The 21,348-nt window shown below is 40.4% G+C and overlaps 2 protein-coding genes across 2 annotated transcripts; one reads left to right on the top strand and one right to left on the bottom strand.

The window, feature by feature from the left end:
• Positions 1-789: 789 nt before the first annotated feature.
• Positions 790-7,980, bottom strand: LOC117760464 (mitochondrial coenzyme A transporter SLC25A42-like). The gene is made up of 8 exons (XM_034583508.1): positions 7,624-7,980; positions 7,116-7,254; positions 4,831-4,942; positions 4,544-4,569; positions 3,799-3,965; positions 2,946-3,062; positions 2,274-2,425; positions 790-2,157 (listed from the first exon to the last, which is right to left on the bottom strand). Exons 2-8 carry the CDS (start codon positions 7,200-7,202, stop codon positions 1,832-1,834), a joined length of 987 nt encoding a protein of 328 aa, XP_034439399.1. The 5' UTR covers positions 7,203-7,254; positions 7,624-7,980; the 3' UTR covers positions 790-1,831.
• Positions 7,981-9,398: 1,418 nt separating this feature from the next.
• LOC117760361 (MAU2 chromatid cohesion factor homolog) lies at positions 9,399-19,268 on the top strand. The gene is made up of 18 exons (XM_034583325.1): positions 9,399-9,665; positions 9,952-10,035; positions 11,227-11,322; positions 11,568-11,662; positions 12,393-12,420; positions 12,605-12,760; positions 12,849-12,995; positions 13,532-13,622; positions 13,719-13,822; positions 14,011-14,088; positions 14,560-14,625; positions 14,769-14,852; positions 15,270-15,319; positions 15,435-15,512; positions 15,595-15,706; positions 16,920-17,010; positions 17,163-17,290; positions 17,921-19,268. Exons 1-18 carry the CDS (start codon positions 9,432-9,434, stop codon positions 17,993-17,995), a joined length of 1,797 nt encoding a protein of 598 aa, XP_034439216.1. The 5' UTR covers positions 9,399-9,431; the 3' UTR covers positions 17,996-19,268.
• The last annotated feature ends 2,080 nt before the right edge of the window (positions 19,269-21,348 follow it).

A 21,348-nucleotide genomic window follows, 5' to 3' on the forward strand; every position in this document is an offset into this window, starting at 1 on the left:
TGCACTTCCGTCATAATTTTGTTATCGTAATACCTGTGTATAAAATATCATAAAAAAACAATACATCAATTGTAATATACTATCTATTAGTGAGTAATTTGTCTTGGTGGCATTTTGTAGTTTTCTGTTTCACATCATTTTGTTCAGCATTAAAGATAGATTAGTTAAAAAACAGTATCAGCACTATTGAAAAATGTGCAGTTCTTCGTTTACACAGGACGCTTGAATGAAAATGCAGGAGTGGAATGAGAGTAAGTGTCTCAGTGAGCAGAGGGCAGGTCAAGTTCAGGCCACGAGGTGATCAGAGCCTAACTAACCTCCATTACGGGCCAACACACAGGGAGAACCACAGCCACTCAATGCTGCCATCTCCTGCCGAAGAAAGGAAAGGCGGTGTCGCACCCATGTAGGTCAGAAGTTATCAATCGAATGGGTAGTGGTTGGACTTTTACCCAAACAGATATGATATATTAGAGATATTGTTCATTGATGGTTTTTTTTTTTTTTTTTAAATAAAGCATTATTTAGTTTCAACCTGAAAAGATGCAAAGCACTGATTCACTTTATGTTTGTGATATTGTTTTGTATGTTAACTGTTATTTTTCAGCTGAATTTGTAAAAGGAGCACATTTGAAGGCTGCAGTTCGTTGTGCGTCTCGTAGAAACCTACTGTAACTATACAACCTGGAATTTAGTATTTCACATTTAAGACCACTGTCACTAACGATGGGAACACTTTTGCTTATCCCACTGCTCCCCCAAGTGGACAAAAGGGCTCGCTGCTCAGTGTTGTGGATGGACACTTTATTGCACGGTCATTTAAGCTTGAGACAACTGTAAACATCTGTAGAAGTACTACGAGTACATTAGTAGTGATAGTATGATTAACCTTTACATAACATGAGATTCACGACTGTGTTATGTGCTTTGGTATATTTAGTTGCTTTAAGTAAATGGTGCCTAATAACAATCCAGTTAAAGCAATGATAGACCATGCACAACAGTGTGAGAACAGCACAAAAAGGAAATATTTATATTATTTATATAAATCAATTTCTGTGATATATAGATTTATTTTTCATATTTGATTAATCTCTTATAGACTTTATAATACTTTACCACACTCAGTGCTGGGTGGACAGTGGAACTGTGCAGCCCTGCTGACATGATCTCCCTACGACAATCATTTGTTCCATAAATCAATTCCACATAGGCACAATCATACAATTTTAACTTAAAAACAACAAAAAAAAACATTGTATAGTCACCCTTTTGTTACCAGGCACAGATCATAAACGCTGCATGGTCGGGTTATTGGAAAGGAAAAAGAATAATAAAATAATCAATGTTATAAAAAAAAGAACTGATTAAAAACAGTGTTCTCTCAGTTGATAGATTAGGCTGAAAGAACCATTCAGTTCTTATAAAGTGCGAGCGTAACTTATCAATGCGACACAAACAGTCCTCCTCATTTAGCCATCAAAAACAAAACAGCCGTTATCCACCCGTCAATCACTTTAGTAACCTCCATCGTACCACAATTCATAACAAGGTTGTGATTATGTGAATGAATATATGAAGACCGTCCTCACTCAGCTGACGTGTGCGTTTATCAAAGCTTGAGATGCCGTGTTTCGGTGCGCACTAGATCTCCTAACCCACACCCCACAACCCCCCCCCCCCCCCCCTGTGTGAAGCGGACAGGAGTGTGCAGCAGGACGGCCCTGCACTGGCTGCAGACACTTATTATTGCCACGTGACAGACTTGACAACCTCCGTCATACCAGTCTCGTCTGTGCTTGGTGCTTCCCCTCAGTCACTGTCAACTAATTCAGTGGGTGAAGTAGTCCGTCTGATGCAATTTGAGCAGAAGGCCGTGTGTGATGTCAAATGTGGTGAAGCTGATCCCCACGGCTATGGGCCCTTTAAGCCAGTTCATGCTCAGGCCTTTGTATAGTCCTCGTATAACTCCCTCCTGTGTTACGATCGCACGCATGGTCCCCAGAATTGTGCCGTAGGATGAGCCGGTAACGCCGGCTGTCTGCATGCGCCTGCGCACCACGTCCAGAGGGTACGAGGCCGACTGTCCAATCAGGCCTGCGCAGGCACCAAAGGCCAAGCGCTCATATGAGTACGGTTGGGATCGCTTAGTTCTTTCTACAAAGAAGGAAAAACACAAAGGAAGAATGAGCTAAACCCACTGAGCTACTGTAAATATTTAAAATTCAACTTCATGAACACAACGCAGAAAAAAAAATACTCCTGTTCGTTACCTGTGTGGAGCTTCTTGAGTGTCTCATATGTAAAGAATGTGATGCCTGCGTATGGGATGACGCCCAGAATAGTGGGGGTGAAACCTCTGTAAAGGGTCTTCACACCCTCCTCTTGGGAAATGCGCACAAAAACGTGCATGATGTTGCAGTACCTGTTGGAAAAAAGAGAAAAAACATTATTTAACAACTGTTTAATATGAATTTCATTTGTGTGTGACATCATTTGGTAAATGAATAACTAAGATCCAAATCTGAACATTAAATGCATCATATCAAAGAAAACTGCGACTTGTAAAAAACACATCATGTAGAATTTGCAGGAACCACAAAACAAACGTAAACACCAAACTGCACTGCAGATTCTATAGTTCAGGCTAACTCGAGTACAATCACAGCTAACTTTTGCTAAAGCTAATTTACCTACGTTTTCCCGTCTGCTTTCCTGTAATTGAAAAATGTATTTAGTTGCACAACATTTTAGTAACTGAGTTTGTTGGACCCACTAAATTAGCCTGTAGCTAAATATGTATGAGAGTACAGAATCTACGATGGGGAGAGATTCAGCATGGTGTTGTGAGACATTCAGAAACTACTTCAATGGACTCCATTCTGTTTCAACGCAAACGACAATAGGACTAGTGTGTGTTGTGGTACCAGGAGATATTAGCTTACATTTCTTTGGCTGTGACGGCCATCCTGGCTCGCACCATGTCCAGAGGGTAGGTGAGCATGGCCGCAGTCGTGCCGGCCAGAGAGCCAGCCAGGAAACGTGGGAAAGGAGGCAGAGCCCTGAAACAAACAACACAACACAACTAATTAACATGAACTATTAACTATTTCATTAAATGTGTAATTAACTCACGTAACATAGCAGTTTAAAATACATGACTGAGCTATTAAACGCTTTCACTTAAATCTGATTGGGCATTTTTGCAGTGTACCAAATGCTAGCATGCTCATGATTATAATGACTGCAGATATAATATTGACCATTTTTTTCTCTTTGTTAGCTAGGCATGTTAGCCTGCTAGCATTCTGATGATGACAATGATATGCCATGTTCACCATAATAGCTTAGCATGTTAGCATGCTTGCCTTCTAATGATGACAATGATAGCAGTTATAATATTCACCACTTCACCGTATGAGCTAAGCGTGTTAGCATGCTAGAATTTTCTGATTAGCACCAAGTACAAAACATGCTGTGGCCAATGAGAATGTCGTTAGTTTTACAGGTTTTTGGTCACAAACTATAATATCAATTTTTGGAGCAAATGATATTTCAACCTGATGATGATGCTGCTGAAAAAACGAATTATCCTCCAGGGACCATGAATATCTTTAAGTTAATATCAATGCATTCCTTATTTTCAGATTATTTTATTCAACTGACAGACCTATACTGACATCTATAGCGCCACACCACCAGCAGGGCTAAAAAAAACAACTCTCCATGATGTTTTCATAAATACAAATAAATAACTGGATTAAGTCATTACTGCTGAGACGCATTTTCTCTACTCACTTTCCCTGGTAGCCGTAGTAGTTTCCCAGCTTTTTTTTGTACTGATCATGGGAGCAGAACTGGATGGCAGCGTAGGGCATGACCCGAACCATGGTGGCAGAGTTTCCCCTCCACAGACTGAGGAGCCCATCCTTCATGTATGAACAGTAAATGAGCCTGAAGGCCTCCTGGATACACAGTGAAAAAAAAAAATATATATATATATACACACACACACACACACACAGTATGTTGTTAGGAGCAGTAGATGCTGTAAAATTCTAATAATCATAACATAAAGTGTAGACCCACATATGAAGTTTGTTTGTCTGGGAAATAATACTACAGATATACTGTTCCTCCTTGGGTTGAAACCTAAAATGATTTACTTTACTTAACATTAACAATTATTTATCAATTCAATATACTTACAAATCAATTGTTTGGCACCAAATGTCAAAAATAATGACAAAATGTGTTAAATGTGTTGACAATAGCTAATTACCAGTGTATTTATATTGTTTACTGTATGTTTTTCTTGCTTTGTTGGTCAAAATATTGGGGATCTAAGGATATATAAGGAAAGTAAGTAAATACACAAATGTGTGAAGCAGTAATAATCAACTGTTTGATATTCATATTTGCTAAATGAAATCCAATCAATTGTTTATCTTTCATTGATAAATTATTTTATAATGAATACATTCTACCATTACAGCTTCATAATCAGTGAGTGATTTTCCGATAGACAGACAACTGAACTCACCTTAGCAGAGAATCTGTTTGAGGACACTGTGAAACAACAAGGAACAGAGTGACTCTCGTGGTTGAACAACATCCACCTACACACACTGTCCCATGTAGGCTAAACATCTACTAAGAGGATTAACAATTAGTTAAGAGCAGTTACAACAGTCAGAGAATTTTCTGGTACAAACAGGGAAAAACTGTGTTAGCATTTACTGTTCGAAGTATGACACAACAGCCTATAAATAGGTCACTGACACGTAGCCTATTTATTAATACACTATATATTTAGAAAGCTGTTCTTGCCTTGGAAAATGATCTTAGTCCGATCCAGCGGTGCAATGACGGTTTTGGCCACCGCTCCAGCGAACGCACCACACAGCAGTAGGTCCAGAGCTGTGAATCTGGGCCTCAGGTCCTGTTTGAACACACAGACACAATTTACAACACACAGGACAACTTGACCTGACCTTCCAGTGGTTACCTTATTAAAGTGTGGACAAAGACCAGTGTCTATCCTGTGTCTTATCACTCAGCAAAATTAACAACAGAACAGCAAAATCTGCATGTAGATTAACAGAAGAGTGACTCAACTGTTTGTGATGAAACCACAAGAGATAACACAACTGATGTAGAAACGTGTGTGTGTGTTTGTGTGTTTGTGCAGGTTTACACAGTCACATTATGGGGACTTGACTTGCTCATGGGGACGAAAAGCAAGTCTCCAAAATGTTAATCATTACATTTCAAGGTGAAGGCATATTTAAGGTTATAGGTTAAGGCAAGTAGTCACTATGGTTTATGTTATAATAAGTCTTCAGGAAATCCATATAAGTCAATGTAATGTGCTCAGAAGTCATGGAGACACGACTGTGTGTGTGTGTGTGTGTGTGTGTGTGTGTGTGTGTGTGTGTGTGTGTGTGTGTGCGCACACGTGAGCCTTCGTGCGGCTGGATGGGGAAGTTGAACCCGATAAACAATACCACTGACTGATAAGAGAAGCATCTGACAAACATCTGACACAAACATGTGTCACAAATTAAAACAGAGGAGGGAGGTGGACACGGTTTTGGATTTCATTCATTCGCATCCATAACCAGTTCAATGCGTCATAACTATTACAGCTCTGCATATAACCTGTTAATCTACCTACGTACAGTATCTGTCTAAGGTCACCTGTAGCTGTAACTTCATTGTAAAATCTGCTCTTATTCAGTCCCCAGCTCATATCTTGTATATTTATTAATACATTTATTCCCAAATAGAATTTTTTTCATCGACAGTGCAGAACTCAGCATTCAGGTTTTTAACCACAACAAACAGGCTGGAACACATCACCCTGGTTTCAGCCCCTTCACTCTGGCTTCCAGTATGTTTCAGAAAAGATTTAAGGCTCTTTTAAAACACTGACAAGTCACTTCATGGTCTGACTCCTCAGTATATTGTGGATCTTTTACCACTATATCACCTAAGTTACACCCTCTGGCAGGGGCCTTTTAACTTTTTTCCAGATTGTCAGCTGAAGACTGAGGGGAACAGAGCTTTTGTAATAAGAGCCTGAGGCCCCGGAACACCCTGCCCGAGGAAATACAGCAGGCGGAGTCAGTGGCTTCCTTTGAATCAGGTTATTCTGGCTAGTTCTTGTTTTATCATTTTTATGGGTGGTCATGCGTTTAAAAAGTTTAGTGTTGTTCTTTTATGACTATGTTTTTATTTGTTTAGTTTATTTTACTTCAGTTTTTTCTTTATTTGTGAAGCACTTTGTATCTTTATTTTGAGAAGTGTTGTATAAAAATGTATTGTTAATATTATTTATCGTAAAATAAGCTTCATTCATGAAAACTAGAATATCATCTGTAAGGATGCGTTTCATTCATTCATTCATTGCCACCATGCTACCTGCTGCGTCGCTTTGTAAACTAAGTGCATTCTGAGATTAGCAGGCACCTCCCTGCTATTTAAAGCTATGCACCGGGAGAGGCCTGTCCTTCAGAAGTATGTATAGTACCAGGACGGCTTTACTGCATGACACAACAACAGCCACATGGCCCTGAGCCAAGCTTGGGAGTCGCAGCAAGGAGTGTAAGGTGTGTAAGATTAAGGTGAAAGGTCTGATGACAGAAATTTTATATAAAACCATCCTTGTGACGTTTTCACGAGCGTGATTCATCTAAATTATACAAATTGTTTGTTTTATTTACAAACTAAACACCCTTTGAGTTTTTTTTATGAAAACTGAAGACTGCCACAGGTTCTCTCTCATGTTTGCAAGGGGAGGATGAGGTGAGGGCTGTTCAGCTAAACTCTACACACTCCCACTTTAACGGATAAGGAACAATATCGGAGAGGGTGACATTTAAAATGAATTGCTCTTTAAAGTATTACACAAAAGAATGATAATTGGCTGCAGGCCTGCTTTCCAGCTCTTTGGCCCATGACTATAATTTCCCCCAATTTCCCACTTGGGCTTGAATTAATAAGACCCTTACAATGCAGCCCATGCCCGGACTGCTCTTACATGAACAGATGCCACATGAGCTCCAGCAGCATAACGTGTGAGTGGGTCGTTGTGGTGTAGGAGCAGCACCCACCTTGGCCTGGCTGGAAGGGGGCAGAGCCAGCACCGTGGTCTGGGGCACGGGCAGGCGGCTCTGGTGCTCGTGCACACCGTGGGCCATGTGTGCGGCTCACAGCTTCTCAGACACCCAGCCACTCATTCAGGGCGACACGCTGCAGGTGAGAGAACATGAGGAGGGCTGTTAAAAAACACTGTGACAGCCCCCTGCCACGCACGGCCACGCACTGCCCGCGCATCCTCATCACAGTGCGTGGCTGCGCGCACCCAGCAGCCTGACTTGTAAACACGGTATTACATTTCAGGAAAACAACAACAACAACACATCCATTAAACAAAGAGACGGACACGTTGTTTGTAATAATAAATCAATCCCACTTGATCAAACTGTCGATGCCCTGAATGGGCGCAGTTAAATAACTTGGTGACCACACCTCACATAAATAAACTACACAGAATGAAGAGACAGGCCCGTGCATGGTTAGTGCAGTTAAATCCAGTGGTGCACTGGTTCTTTGTGTTACCTTGGGTCGTGTGGAAAAAGGCTGTCGTGTTGACAGAGCTCGGTTGTGTTGTGTTGTCACCAGTCTGCTGCTGCTGCTGCTGTTGTGTCCTGCGGATCCTTGCACACATTTCTTGTCTGCACTCGCTGTCGTCAACTTGCCCCAGGCTCCGATGTGTCGTCTTGTTGTGTGTTTCTGAGGAGACAGGTGTGGAGCCGCAGATCGCTGGGTTGTGTATTTATAGACGAAGGCCTCCAAGAAAACTCTGCAGCTCGTCGCCTCTCTCTCTCTCTCTCTCTCTCTCGCTCTCTCTCTGCGCACAGCGCTGTTTGTGCTGCTCAAGGTCTTGAAGGAATTAGGGCAGCGTACTCTGTGTTTTGGACTACAACTCCCACAGGCTAATCCCGTCGACGGCGTGAGATCTCGCGAGTTTATCCGGAACATTGGGTTGCCAGGTTGGCGTTATCATCAGCATACCAACTTTCCATTCTGTGAACATTTGTTGCAGAACTTTTGGACTCTTACAGAAGTTTCCCCACACAAAAATAAATAAATAAATAAACTAAATTATTTCTATTATTTCTATCCCCCCCCAAAAAACCTGACCTACAGTTCTCCTACAACTCAGCACATATTAGGTTATTGTATATTTTCCACAAAATATTATAAAGTGAGAGTATATAACACTAAATATGAATCACTCAAAGCAAAACTGTCTAATTACAAAATAGTGCTGGTCATTGAGAGAATATGTTCAAGAGTCCAGGACTTGGAATTTAGTGCAACCTTCCATTCCTTTGTTAACATTTCTTACAGAACTTTTAGACTCAGAGCAGGTTCCCAGTTAAATCACGGTTAATTTATTGTTTTTATTAACTAGAATGGCACTAAGTAGAGTGTACGGGCTCAAAATGCCCTTATGAAACCATATTTAAATCCACTAAATATATTTTATTTGGATCTTCACACAAACAGTTCCCTAAACATGTCTGATTTGTTTTCATCAAGATTTATGAATTTATCCTCTAACAAATCAATATAAAAATAAAAAATGCATTGTTGAAGACAGTGAAATACAATTCCTGGATCCTCACCAAAAATTGAATGGGTTCTTCCTCTCGTCATGCCTCAACCCTTCATTCAATTTCATGGAAATCTGTTGAGCTCTTAAACATTCCCCAGCACATTTTAGGTAATTGTATATTTGCCATTAATTATTATAAAGTGAGAGTATATTTGACAAAATATAAATCACTCATAGTACTGCTGTCTCTATGTTCATATGTACTTGACTTAAAAAATAAGTACGATAATAACTGAACACACTTCTAACAGGAGAATGATTCTTCTTTTGTGCTCAGTAAGTATGGAAGAAAATAAACCATTTATCTGACATATTTTCAGAGATGATCCCTGTCAATTAATTAACACAAATACAAAAATCTTTATTTAATGAATAACGACAGTCATAAGATTCATCAAAAACATCAGATAGTAGTGATTTAAAATCTCTAAGAGGAACACAAGACTGTAGTTTGAGGGAAGTTTGTAAATCATAGTAAGTGAATCCAGTTCTGACCAGATACTGGTGCGAACGATGTCTAAAGTTAAGCAGTTACTGGGTCTTGTGCTGTGTGTACTGGTTTTAAATGAGAGAGCTGAGGTCATTTGTAATTAGTGATTAGTTTGTTTACAAAAAGAAAACAATCCAACATAAGGTACGGACTTGGGTCTCTCGACGCTTTGACTGGGGTGGGTATGTACCGGAGCGAACCTGGCAACCCGGGGATCTGGCTATACCGCTGAAAAACTTGTTGTTGTCGGGTAAAATGGCGTCAAACGTCGAGGCCCCGGAGCGCTGGTACCTCGCCCTGCTCGGCTTCGCGGAGCATTTCCGAACCTCCAGTCCGCCCAAAATCCGGCTCTGCGTGCACTGTCTACAGGCCGTGTTCCAGTTCAAGCCGCCGCAGAGGATCGAGGCCCGGACACATCTGCAGCTGGGCTCGGTGCTCTACCACCACACGAAGAACAGCGAGCTGGCCCGCAGCCACCTGGAGAAAGCGGTGAGGGGCGCTCGCCGTAGGAAAGAGCGGGGATGCGGCGGAGGAGCGGCCGGCTGTAGGCCGCAGGCAGCGAGAGCAACTTGCGGCCGAAGCCGTTAAACAGCTCGGTCGCATTTGTAGAAAACATGAAAACCCCCCACACGTTTAGAGCCTTTTTTCATTCGGCCTGCTGAAATGTGGAGTGCTCGTCCAGCCTCGGCCCCTCTCGGTCCCTCTCTGGACTGTTGCTCCTGTGTTGGGATTCCCACTGCTCCATTGATGACATGTCTTCTCTTGTGTTCCGCAGTGGTTCATCTCGCAGCAGGTCCCGCAGTTTGAAGATGTTAAGTTTGAAGCAGCCAGTATTCTGTCAGAGCTCTTCTGCCAACAGGTAACTCGCATTCAGGGGGGGGAATTCATTCAGAGGGGGGGGGCATGTTAGCTTAGCTTCGCACATTCACCACCTCCTCGCATCAAGTGACACTTCAGGATCAGGAGAATTTGTTCCTAACTTCCTGGTGCGACGAGCAGAGAAGAGATGGAAGTCTTGTTCCACGACCACAGTGAACTAAATGATCGGTGCTATCGCGATGTTGTTTCAAATGTGATCAAAGTGTCCCAACAAGCACTGAAACACACCAAAGTAACCACCAACTTTTCTGTTTAAGAAATATATCCATACTAAATGTTAAATAGCACCATATTACACTTTGTCATAAGTGCAACATAATCAGTGACACCAATATTCTATCTCATTTAGAATAATACCTTTTATTTTGATGATGGTGTTTACATGAGTTGCTCATAGAACATTCCATTCATGTTCCTGTTCACATGATCCAGAGCATAGTCAGATTGTGACAAAGTTTGTACACAACTTTTAAACCCCATCCTGAAAACCTGAATACTTCAATGCATGACGCTACCTAGCGCTATTTTGGCTGCTGTCGTTCAAATCCTGCAGAAAGCTACAGCTCTTTTTTTTAATTATCTTTCCATCTTGTTTACACCCAGGAGATGTGTGGTCACGCAGTTGGTAATTGTTGTGTGTCAATGTCTCAAAATGCAGTGCAAACTCCAATAGGATGCTATAATGTGATTTAAGACGTGTACATGTTTACATAATGTCACGAAGGTCGGAATACTCCACATGTCTTCACTTGATTATTGCTTTTCTCAAGCATATGCTGTTTACATGGCAGTGTTTTTAAAAATTAAACCTTAAATAAGTCACTCAAATGTGCATATTATTACACAACCATTATGAACAAGGTACGTGCATGTATAAGAACAATACGACTACATGTAAACTAATCTGATGACAAATAAAGTAACAACTCTAAACAAGCACAGCCCCAGGAGAGACGGTTCTTAACTTGTTAAATGCAGATGTCGACCCCAAATGTCTGAGAGTGAGGACAAAATATCAGTGTCCATTAAACACAGAGTTTGGAAACAGTGGATGCTTGCAGTAGCCAGGAATTTTAACACCGTTTACTATGGAACCAGTAACCATTTCCTTCTTAAAGCAATGTGGGATAGACATTGGTATTTATTATTGACCCTTGTTATCAATTTTCAGAATTTGGTGGACTCTGCGAAGCCCCTACTGCGCAAGGCCATCCAGATTTCCCAGCAGACGCCATACTGGCACTGCAGATTGTTGTTCCAGTTGGCGGTATGTATGAGACCTCGATGTTCCCACTCAGCTCCTTTTCACATGCAGGTCACACAGTTGAAATGTGAGCAGGGTCACAACAGCTTTAATTAAAACGTGATATCTAATCTCACTCCAGTTTGCTGACACATGCACTTTGTGATTTTTTTGTTATATTCTGTATTTTAGGGTTTTGACTTTGTGTCCAAAATAGCAAACGTTGAGCTTCAGGTGATGACAGCAGTGTTTTGTATTGTCTCTTCCAGCAACTTCATACACTGGAGAAAGACCTGGTGTCAGCGTGCGACCTCCTGGGTGTTGGAGCGGAGTACGCCCGAGTGGTGGGCTCAGAATATACCAGGTAAAGGTCAAAGCTTTTTGTGGTTATTACAGCACACCTAAATAAATCAAACAACTCACACACTGCAGGGCTCCAATGTTCACTTATTTATAGCAGCAGTTTGGTGTTGGGATTTCAGTGCAATAAATAAGTGAAAATTGGAGTCTCACATTGTGCGAGCTGGTGATTTTTTTCCCCTTCATTTGCTTGTTTGGTACCTGTACCTACCCTTTTTAGGCTCAGATATGTGTGTACATCGCAGGTTTATTGTGTATGATGCCTCCAATTTCATCAAACCTAGTTATTAATCTGAGGCACACAAAAATAATTCATACCTTTGCTGATCCATTTAGCCTCAGTTTCTATGGTCATGTAGAATATTTGCTGTTTTAAATGTTATTGCAAATCAGATAACGGGGAAGTAGACTATGAAACTCGTGGAAAGCAAGTTTCGTTCACAGAAGAGTCCCAGAATACATGAAGCATCATATGCCTTTTTATTAAATTACATATTGTAAGTCAACACGCTGATTAGCTACACAGCAAATTCAAATTGACCTTTATGGTAAAAATAATTACATTTTCTCCACCAATTTCTTTTATCAGGGTTTCAGACAAATCACCTTCACACATCACAAAGTTCCCATTGTATAGAAAATAATCAGTTCTTTCTACCAACCATGTTAAATAATAAAGTGAATGTTAGAAGGTATGAGGGAGAAACACTGACTTGATGTTTGTTCTTTTTCAGGGCATTGTTTCTTCTCAGTAAAGGAATGGTGAGTCCTCTGTTATTTTATATGTGCCGTTACTACATAGCAGCATTAAAGCTCCGATGTGTTCCAACACAGGATTATTATATTTACTTAAGTTTTTTATGTGAATGTTTATGTGAAACACCAACATTTAACAATAATAGTGTCGTCATATAAATAATAAACAACACTCTTCTTCTTTTTTTAGTTGCTGCTAATGGAGAGGAAGCTCGGCGAAGTGCATCCTCTGCTCACACTGTGCGGAACTATTGTAGAAAACTGGCAGGGAAACCCGATCCAGAAGGAGTCCCTCAGGGTCTTCTTCCTGGTCCTACAGGTCACACACTACCTGGATGCTGGACAGGTAGGAAGCCTAGTTTGGAAGGTTCTGGGTTTTTCAAAGAAAAAAGCAGGTAAAAACAATTTTGTTTATCGTGTCCTCGTCTCTCCAGGTGAAGAGTGTGAAGCCGTGTCTGAAGCAGCTGCAGCAGTGTATCCAGACCATCTCTACACTCCACGACGATGAGATTCTTCCAAGCAACCCAGCCGACCTCTTCCACTGGCTGCCCAAGGAGCACATGTGTGTCCTCGTCTATTTGGTAATGCCACAACATCACTACACCAGAAATCATCAACTGCCAAAATAAGCATCAAAGCTGGTGTGACTGAGATTTTTCTCCAACTTAACACGTGTTAGCACTGTTATTTGTAATTAATATACAACTTATAATTAAGTGTTAATATATGAAACAGTTTTTCTTTATTCTCATGGGCAGCTTCACACCTGTGTATTAATTCAATTCAATGCCTATATTGTCATTGCACACTGTACAAAACACAGAAGTAGACACATGCCAATCCAATAAATATATTTAGAAAAACACAAGCAATAAATACATAAAATGTAAGGTATTGAAACAGATGGAAGGAGTATATGAACTCTTTAGTTATTTTGCACATAGTACCAGTGCACATTATAATATTGCACAGTTGGATATTACATTTAGTTAAGTTCTCTAGTGGCACTTGGATAAAAGCTTGCAAAGTGCCAGTTGTGTCGTGTGGCTTGAAGTTTTTTTTTATCAGGAATTGTTTTTTCATGGTTTAACACTTACTCCCTCTTGACATTTTACAGGTGACAGTCATGCACTCCATGCAAGCAGGTTATCTGGAGAAAGCCCAGAAGTACACAGACAAGGCTCTCATGCAACTAGAGAAACTAAAAAGTGAGTTTTATGTCATGTGTTCTTCACAACAAAATGTCATCTTGAATAACTAAATATTAACAAACTGTGCTTCTTTTGTCTTTGTGTGCGATTCAGTGTTGGACTGCAGCCCCATCCTCTCTACCTTTCAAGTCATTCTACTGGAACACATCATCATGTGTCGACTCGTCACGGGCCACAAGGCCACTGCGTTACAAGAGGTATATTGTTTCTTTTTCTATGGACACTTATCGGGTTTAGCTGCGTCTCATTTGCTGCAACGTGCCAAACATACAGTCCAGGAAAAGGCCAGCTGCGTCAGGAGCTCGATTTTATAGCATCTCACGAAAACAATTTGCATGCTTGAACCATCATGTGAAAGTGAACACTGGCTCTTGTGTCCGTCCAGATCTCACAGGTGTGTCAGCTGTGCCAACAGTCCCCCAGGCTATTCACCAACCACGCTGCTCAGCTCCACACGCTCCTAGTGAGTATTTTCAAACCTTAAACCCTCTTGGACATGTGCTTTTGTATTTGCAACTTTAAGTGCTTGCCAGAAATTGAAAACCGTGATATCGACTAAAATCAAATATAATTCAGAAAAGTGGTTACCGCTCTCTTTTACAGTGTTTCAGTGAGAATCAAAGCAATTGGTTTTATGACAAACTTTTTTAATTCTAAATACTCGCACCTTAAACCAACTGATATTTCAAAGGAAAAATTTTTTGGTCGACAAACAAATGATAAAAAACGAAAGCTAGCATGTCAGCAAAAGTAAGAATTAGACAAAACGTATGATGTAACCTGAAGTAACTGTTATCGGCCACTCAAAGAAACCAAACCATAACTAGAACTAAATATATTGAAATGCGTCTTTTAAATACTTGAAACACAGAACCCAACGTTTCTATTTGTCAGTCTAAAAGGTGTGTTTCTTCCTGCTCCTCTCATATCCCAGGGTCTGTACTGTATCTCAGTGAACTGTATGGATAATGCTGAGGCACAGTTCACTACAGCTTTGCGGGTGAGTACGTGGTGACTTTGCTGCATCCGAGACACTGTTACTCATATTTTTCTCCTCTCATTTATACTCCTCTTCTTATTGTCGCTGCTGTCGCTGATTTCTCCTTTTTGTCTCAAACACGTCGGTTTTTGTTTTTGTTTCAGCTCACCACACACCAGGAACTGTGGACATACATTGTAACTAATTTGGCCAGTGTCTACATAAGGGAAGGAAACAGACACCAGGAGGTCAGTTGACTAACAATGGGTTTGTGTCACTACTTAAACAGTGTAATGTTCAGTGAAGTAGTTCACTTCTGCAGGAAGTGCTCTGCTCAGACAAATAACAAAGGAACACATGATTAACATTAGGAAAATCTTTATTTTATTTCTTTGTACAGTCAGTGTTTCAATTACACAGTTTGTCCACCAGAGAGCACTTCTGTCAATTTTTCAATAAAATGTCTCTTACCCAACCAAGCTTTGATAACTAAATTCCAGTGACCCTTATCTCAGGTTTAAGAACACACACGGGTTATCCAGGTGACCTTGGTTATGCCTTCACTTTAAGTTTGAAATTAAAGGCAACATGATGAGTGGAGACAACCTTGTAAACTTAGCGACTAAAATCTGTTTTAACATTTTTCCATTGCATTTGATCTCCAGCTGTACAGCCTCCTAGAGAGAATAAATCCAGACCACAACTTCCCAGTAAGGTAAGATGCACAGGAGTTCTACAGAGTGTATCAATAGCACAAGATATTAGATTAAAACTATGCTTTTTGTTCAAACTTGTTCATGATATTAACTTGTCTTTGTTTTGTGATTCAGCTCCCACTGCCTCCGCGCTGCAGCCTTCTACATCAGGGGACTCCTGTCCTTCTTTCAAGGACGCTACAACGAGGCCAAGTATGACAGCATTCAAGTGGACTACAGTGAGCAAACTCACAGGTCCACCATGCACTGACGCTCATGTGTGTTTGTGTTGCAGACGTTTCCTGAGGGAAACCCTGAAGATGTCTAACGCTGAGGATCTGAACAGACTGACCGCCTGCTCTCTGGTTCTGCTCGGCCACATCTTCTACGTTCTGGGAAACCACAGGGTAAGACGACATGTACCACAAATGGGTCTAATGTCTGATTTTCACCTTACACTGTTTAGGCAATGAATTGGGTGTTTTACAAGCGGTTATAACAACCATGTCACCAGAGCAGAAGATTTTTTTTCCTTTTAGTCTTTACTTGATTGGGGACAAGGAAAGACAACATTTTCTACTCCATCAATCTGTTCTTGTTTACTCTCTTGACATGCCATGTACAGCTGGGGCCTTATTTATACATCTGTTTCTACATTCTGCCCCAAAATAGCAGCATTTAATTATTCTCTTTTGTAAAAACAGCCCATATGATCACTTTTGATAATATATCACTGTGAATTTGAACAGATCTGCATTTACATCGGCCGCATATCCCAGTAATTAGCTCCAACAATTAATTTACATTTGTTGGGGAAAACAGAAATGACTTAATTTAAACAAAAACAATAAATGGAAGTTGATTGGCAGCATGTCACAGCAGAGTTTTTGCAATAAACAACATAATAATGCGTACACATCCCCACCCACCCTCTCTCCTGTCCCAGCAGCAGAGGTACAAAACGAACCACCACAATAACGACACAAAGCAAAAATAACACGCAGAGAGAGACTAACAATGATCTTTAACACAAGGATCTTTGGTACGATCAGTTCAAATGGAATTTAATGTCGTCCGGCAAAAGCTGGAATAATTAAAGATGATCTGAGGCAGGTTCTTATGACATTGAGCCATAATGCAACAAGAGCACTGAGATGGGACAATAAAAGCACCAACAACAAGAAAGCTGAGACTAATAAATACCAAACAAACAAACAGAAAAATAAAATAATGGCGATAGAGAATTACACGTGTACGTGCATGTGTATGGGGAACATGATCTGTTATCCTTTCATCTGGGGTAAGTGTAGGCTAAGCCACAGCTTTTCAGTTTCTCATTGAGCTTTTAGGGTAAACTTATCTCTAACTTGATAGTGTCACACATCTGTGATCCATCTGCTATGGTTAGAGAAAATAAGTATAAGGTTTCAAAGTAGAAGAGAGGTAAATGATATGAATCTATTAAGTAACAGTGTGTTAGTGTTGGTCCTGGGGGGGAACACAGAAAAGAGCCGTAAGAGGATCAACACTTTTTAATTCTTACACTGTTTATAAAATGAGCACCTTCACCTGTGTGTTTGTCTTTTTGCGTCTTTAACAAGTTGTTGTGTCCCTCTAAAGGAAAGCAACAACATGGTTGTACCTGCCATGCAGCTGGCCAGCAAGATCCCTGACATGTCTGTCCAACTGTGGTCGTCAGCTTTGTTGAAAGGTACGTAATCGCCTCACGAACATTTTTAAATAAAAGCACAGGCTTTGCAGACCTTTGTAAGACTGTAAGAATACTTAACCAACACAAAATCTCTGTCCTCGAGATACAAGCTGTGGTCGAGGATAAATCTTGTTTGCGTGTTGTGCTTGCAGACTTGAACAAGGCTCTCGGGAACACTATCGATGCCCATGAAGCAGCTCAGATGCACCAGAACTTCTCCCAGCAGCTGCTGCAGGACCACATCGCTGCCTGCAGCCTCCCAGAGCATAACCTCATCAGTGTATGTCAAGGAGAATATATTCTTTTGATTTATTAAATACCATTTGTCTCAATTATCTGTATTAAGCTCTTTTCATACATGAAGTCCAGAAAATGTCACGCAATGGGGGTCCAGAGTTTGCCTGTCATATATGAGGAACGCAGCAGGCGAGTTCAGACTCGCTAAAAAAAACACAGACATCTCCAGACCGTTCAGGCGAGTGGTGACGCAGAAGGCAGGACGTGATTCATAAATTCTGCCCAGGAAATCGCTTGTGTGTTTACAGCACATCGACACATTTTTTTTTTTTTTTTAAATAGTTTTGCATCCATTGCATGTAAGAAACGTCATCAACGCGCCCACTACCTTGCGGTGAATCCTCTGGACAACCGCCTGCTGTTTTCTCACACGGGCTCACTCGGACATTATCCAGAGTTTTTCCTAGTGGCCGGGCAGGAGATACTCTGGAGAATGTCCACACCAACTGACTCGGACATTCCTGTTCTCACACACAGCCCCTCTGATTCATTTCAAGAGATTATCTGGAGTTCAGTTCATGTCTGAAAGCAGCTATATACTACCCTGTGATTGGTCTGTTTTCAGTGTCCGTACTGCAGTGCTGTAATCACAGTATTTCTCTCTGTTTTCCAGTGGACTGATGGCCCCCCTCCTGTCCAGATCCAAGCCCAGAACGGCCCCACCACCAGCCTTGCGAGCCTGCTATGAGGAGCCCTCTGTCTCTCATGTCACAGTAGCTGGTACACGATCACAAGCAACAGACTGATTCATAACAACCTGCTGTCAGACCATTGTAGCTGAGCTTTGAGAGGATTGGAACAGGTGACAAAAGTTTAAGCCTTCACTTTATTAGCCTCGCAAGATTGCTTCCTGATTGTCTGCCATTCCATTTCTAAAACTTTGTTCAACAATTACAGCCACTGTTAAATGTATTCCATCGTCTCTGATGGCTGACAGGACATAGGGGCAGGGTTGGACTCCTGATTAGAGCAGTGGAGGACACGCAGCGACTTGTAAAAGGGCTTCTTCACGTCTCTGACAGGTTTCTCTTCCATTGCTTGGAAAAAGAGGCAGTAGATGGGCGGGGCAGTAAAGAAATGTAGAAGAAATTAATTTATTCATGTTGATATTTTTATAATGTTGGTAAATATTTTACATCTTGCCTTTTTTTTTTTTGTATGAATGCAGTTTTTTTCTGGGTTTTTTTCATGCATGGAAGTTACTGATGTGGACCCTTTGTACAATATTTTCTGACCTGGGTTGCGTATAATAAATTCTTGGTAGATAATTTTTGTACAAAATCCATATTAGAAAAAAAATAGAGACCTCTTGTAATATATTTTCACAGATTAATCAGTTGGTGAGTTGGCAGTGTACATTGTTTGGGGACAGCGCACAGTTCATTGTGTGCAGTTCATGTTTGGACCAGAAGATGCCTCTGTTGAGTCTGTTAATGAGCAACGTTTCATTACTTCTGGATTTTATATCATTTGGTTGCAATGAGGGCTCCCTCATACCTTTTTTTTTTTTTTTTTTTTAACAACAAAAAAAACACATTCAACCTATGTATTTTTCGAGTTCCATAATATATGAATCCCCATTGATGTAATTTTTACAAATCACATTTAGACTTTTGGAGCTTACAATAATCTTCAGATATTCAAAAATTGAAATTATTTTATTTTGTTATATTTTAATTTGTCTGGATAGATCTACTAACTTGTTTCTTTACAGTATGTTTGTATAGACTCACCACTTGTTGAACCTTTATTGTACAGTGACTTTTTATAAAGTCAATTTAGTAAAGTGTGTATGTATTTTTAGCTATCCTATGTAGAAATCTCAACGCTTGGTATTTAAGGCACTCTGTAAGGACACAGTTTAAACTTGAGTACTAGCCATATTCTATCCAATGCCTACGTTTTTAATGCTTATGTTGTTTTCAATAATTTTCCAATAAAATATGATTGAAAATTTGTAATGTACTGATTTCCCTTTCATTTGTAGACAGGATAGTGAGTGTATTGAATGCGGTGTGTTTTTATTTTCGGCCGTATGCATTAGAGTAATGCTCAGTTAATTATGGTGATTTTACCTATATAAACATATACTTATATTACTGTCTAACTACAGTATATTCGGAAATCCTGCAGCAGGTTCTGTTCCGACCGGCCCTTTGCTGTTCGTCTTCCCCGCTCTCCCCTTTTCACAATTAAAAAGGTTGCTAACTACTGTGGTGTCTAAGGAAATAGTAACCATTAGGTTGAATTTCCAAAGGCATCCACACTTTAAGTCTATTTGGTCTAATCCTTTTTCATGACTCTTGTGTAATAAATCTCAAGAAGAAAATGTTTAATGTTTGAAGGCTATAAATATTTCTAACTAGAATATACCAATGTTTTTTAGTGGTTAATTAGAAATAACTTGTTCTTCCCAAAAGCAATTTCTAAAGGGCACAAATATGTCAAAATAAGCATAAAATATTAACAGCAGTGTTGTATTTTGGGTGATGTACTGTTTGACTCACTCTGATCTCATATTGTAAAACTTGTGTTCCATGTCTAACAGGTTTTAGATGTGACTCAAGAGCTGGATACTCGGTAAAGATGCTTAATTCTGTTTCAGGTGGAATGGAGAGGAATAAGACTTTGGTTCTGTAAAAAAAAACAACTGGCCCATTTTGTCAAGAGCCCCTCTTCTCCTCACTTTCCTCTTTTTTTCTTGTCATATTGGAACGGATGACGAGTGGTGCTCCATTCTCACTGGGAAAGCATTCACCTGCACCTGAAGGGCATTAAACAAGCTATTTAAGGAACAGTAAACTAAGCCGTTCTCCACACTCAGCCTTTTATGTATCCTCTGGGGTCAACGCTAGACAAATACAAAGCACGTCTGGGACTAGTGATCCAGTATGGAGCTAGTAGCAGAGACTTTTACTACACTTTCCTTTATGTACTTGTTGAATACGTTAGAGCAGAAAATTTAGGAGGGGGCTGCTGCTTCCATTCCTCCTTTACCACATGTTTCGGACCCTGCAGAGCAACATGAACTGAGAACATTTCCTCCATGTTAAAGTGAAGGATGCCTGAGTCATCTGCATTGTTATCTCCCTGGCTTGAACCCCTACAAGGTTGACTGACTCCTGGAGGTTCAGAGTTTAGAGTTATGACCAATCAAACATTGCAACTCTCCACAAGTGCCTCGCTGAAATAAAACACAGGATGGCAAACAACTTTCTATAACTAAACCTCTCCAAATCCAATGTAATTGTCTTTGGTCCCACCTCCAGCACATGGATGATGTCACAGCAATCCTTGGTGAACTAGCACAATTTACTAAGTCCTCAGCTAGAAATCTGGGTGTGGTCTTTGACCAAAACCTGAGCTTCGAACCCCACATTAAGAAGGTTGTCCAATTGCTTTTATCCTTTAAGAAACATAGCCACGGTTAAATCTTTTATCTCATATACAGACCTGGAAAAAATTATTCACATGCCCTTTTTTCTTCTCGACTCAACTACTGTAACTCCCGTTGTAGTTGTCTTACTCAGAAATCAATCCACCCTCTGCAGTTAGTCCAGAATGCTGCTGCTCGGCTTTTAACACAATACAAAATTGTTCCCATATCAAACCTGTTTTAGCATCCTTGCACTGGCTACATGTTTATTTTGGGGTTGATTTTTAAATTCTTTTAATTACCAATGAAGCCAGACATGGGCCTGTCCCTCCTTATATTTCAGACCTTTTATCTCCATATGAGCCAGGCGTAGCTAGCCATTCCTAAATCTAGGCTGAAAACCAAAGGAGATGAGCCTTTGCCGTGAGGGCCCCTACACTTTGGAACAATCTGCCAGAAGAGATAAGACTAGCAGAATCGGTTACTTTTTTTTATCTCCCTTCTGAAGACACATCTCTATAAAAATAACTTGTATCGCAAGATGTCTTTGACTTTTATCCTCGGTATCTTTGTTTTTATCATTTTTACTCTGAATCCTATATTGTTTGTTGTGAAGCACTTTGTTACTGAAAAGTGCTATACAATTAACGTTGTTATTATTATTA

Source organism: Hippoglossus hippoglossus, chromosome 4 (genome assembly GCF_009819705.1).
Source record: "Hippoglossus hippoglossus isolate fHipHip1 chromosome 4, fHipHip1.pri, whole genome shotgun sequence".
NCBI lineage: Eukaryota > Metazoa > Chordata > Actinopteri > Pleuronectiformes > Pleuronectidae > Hippoglossus > Hippoglossus hippoglossus.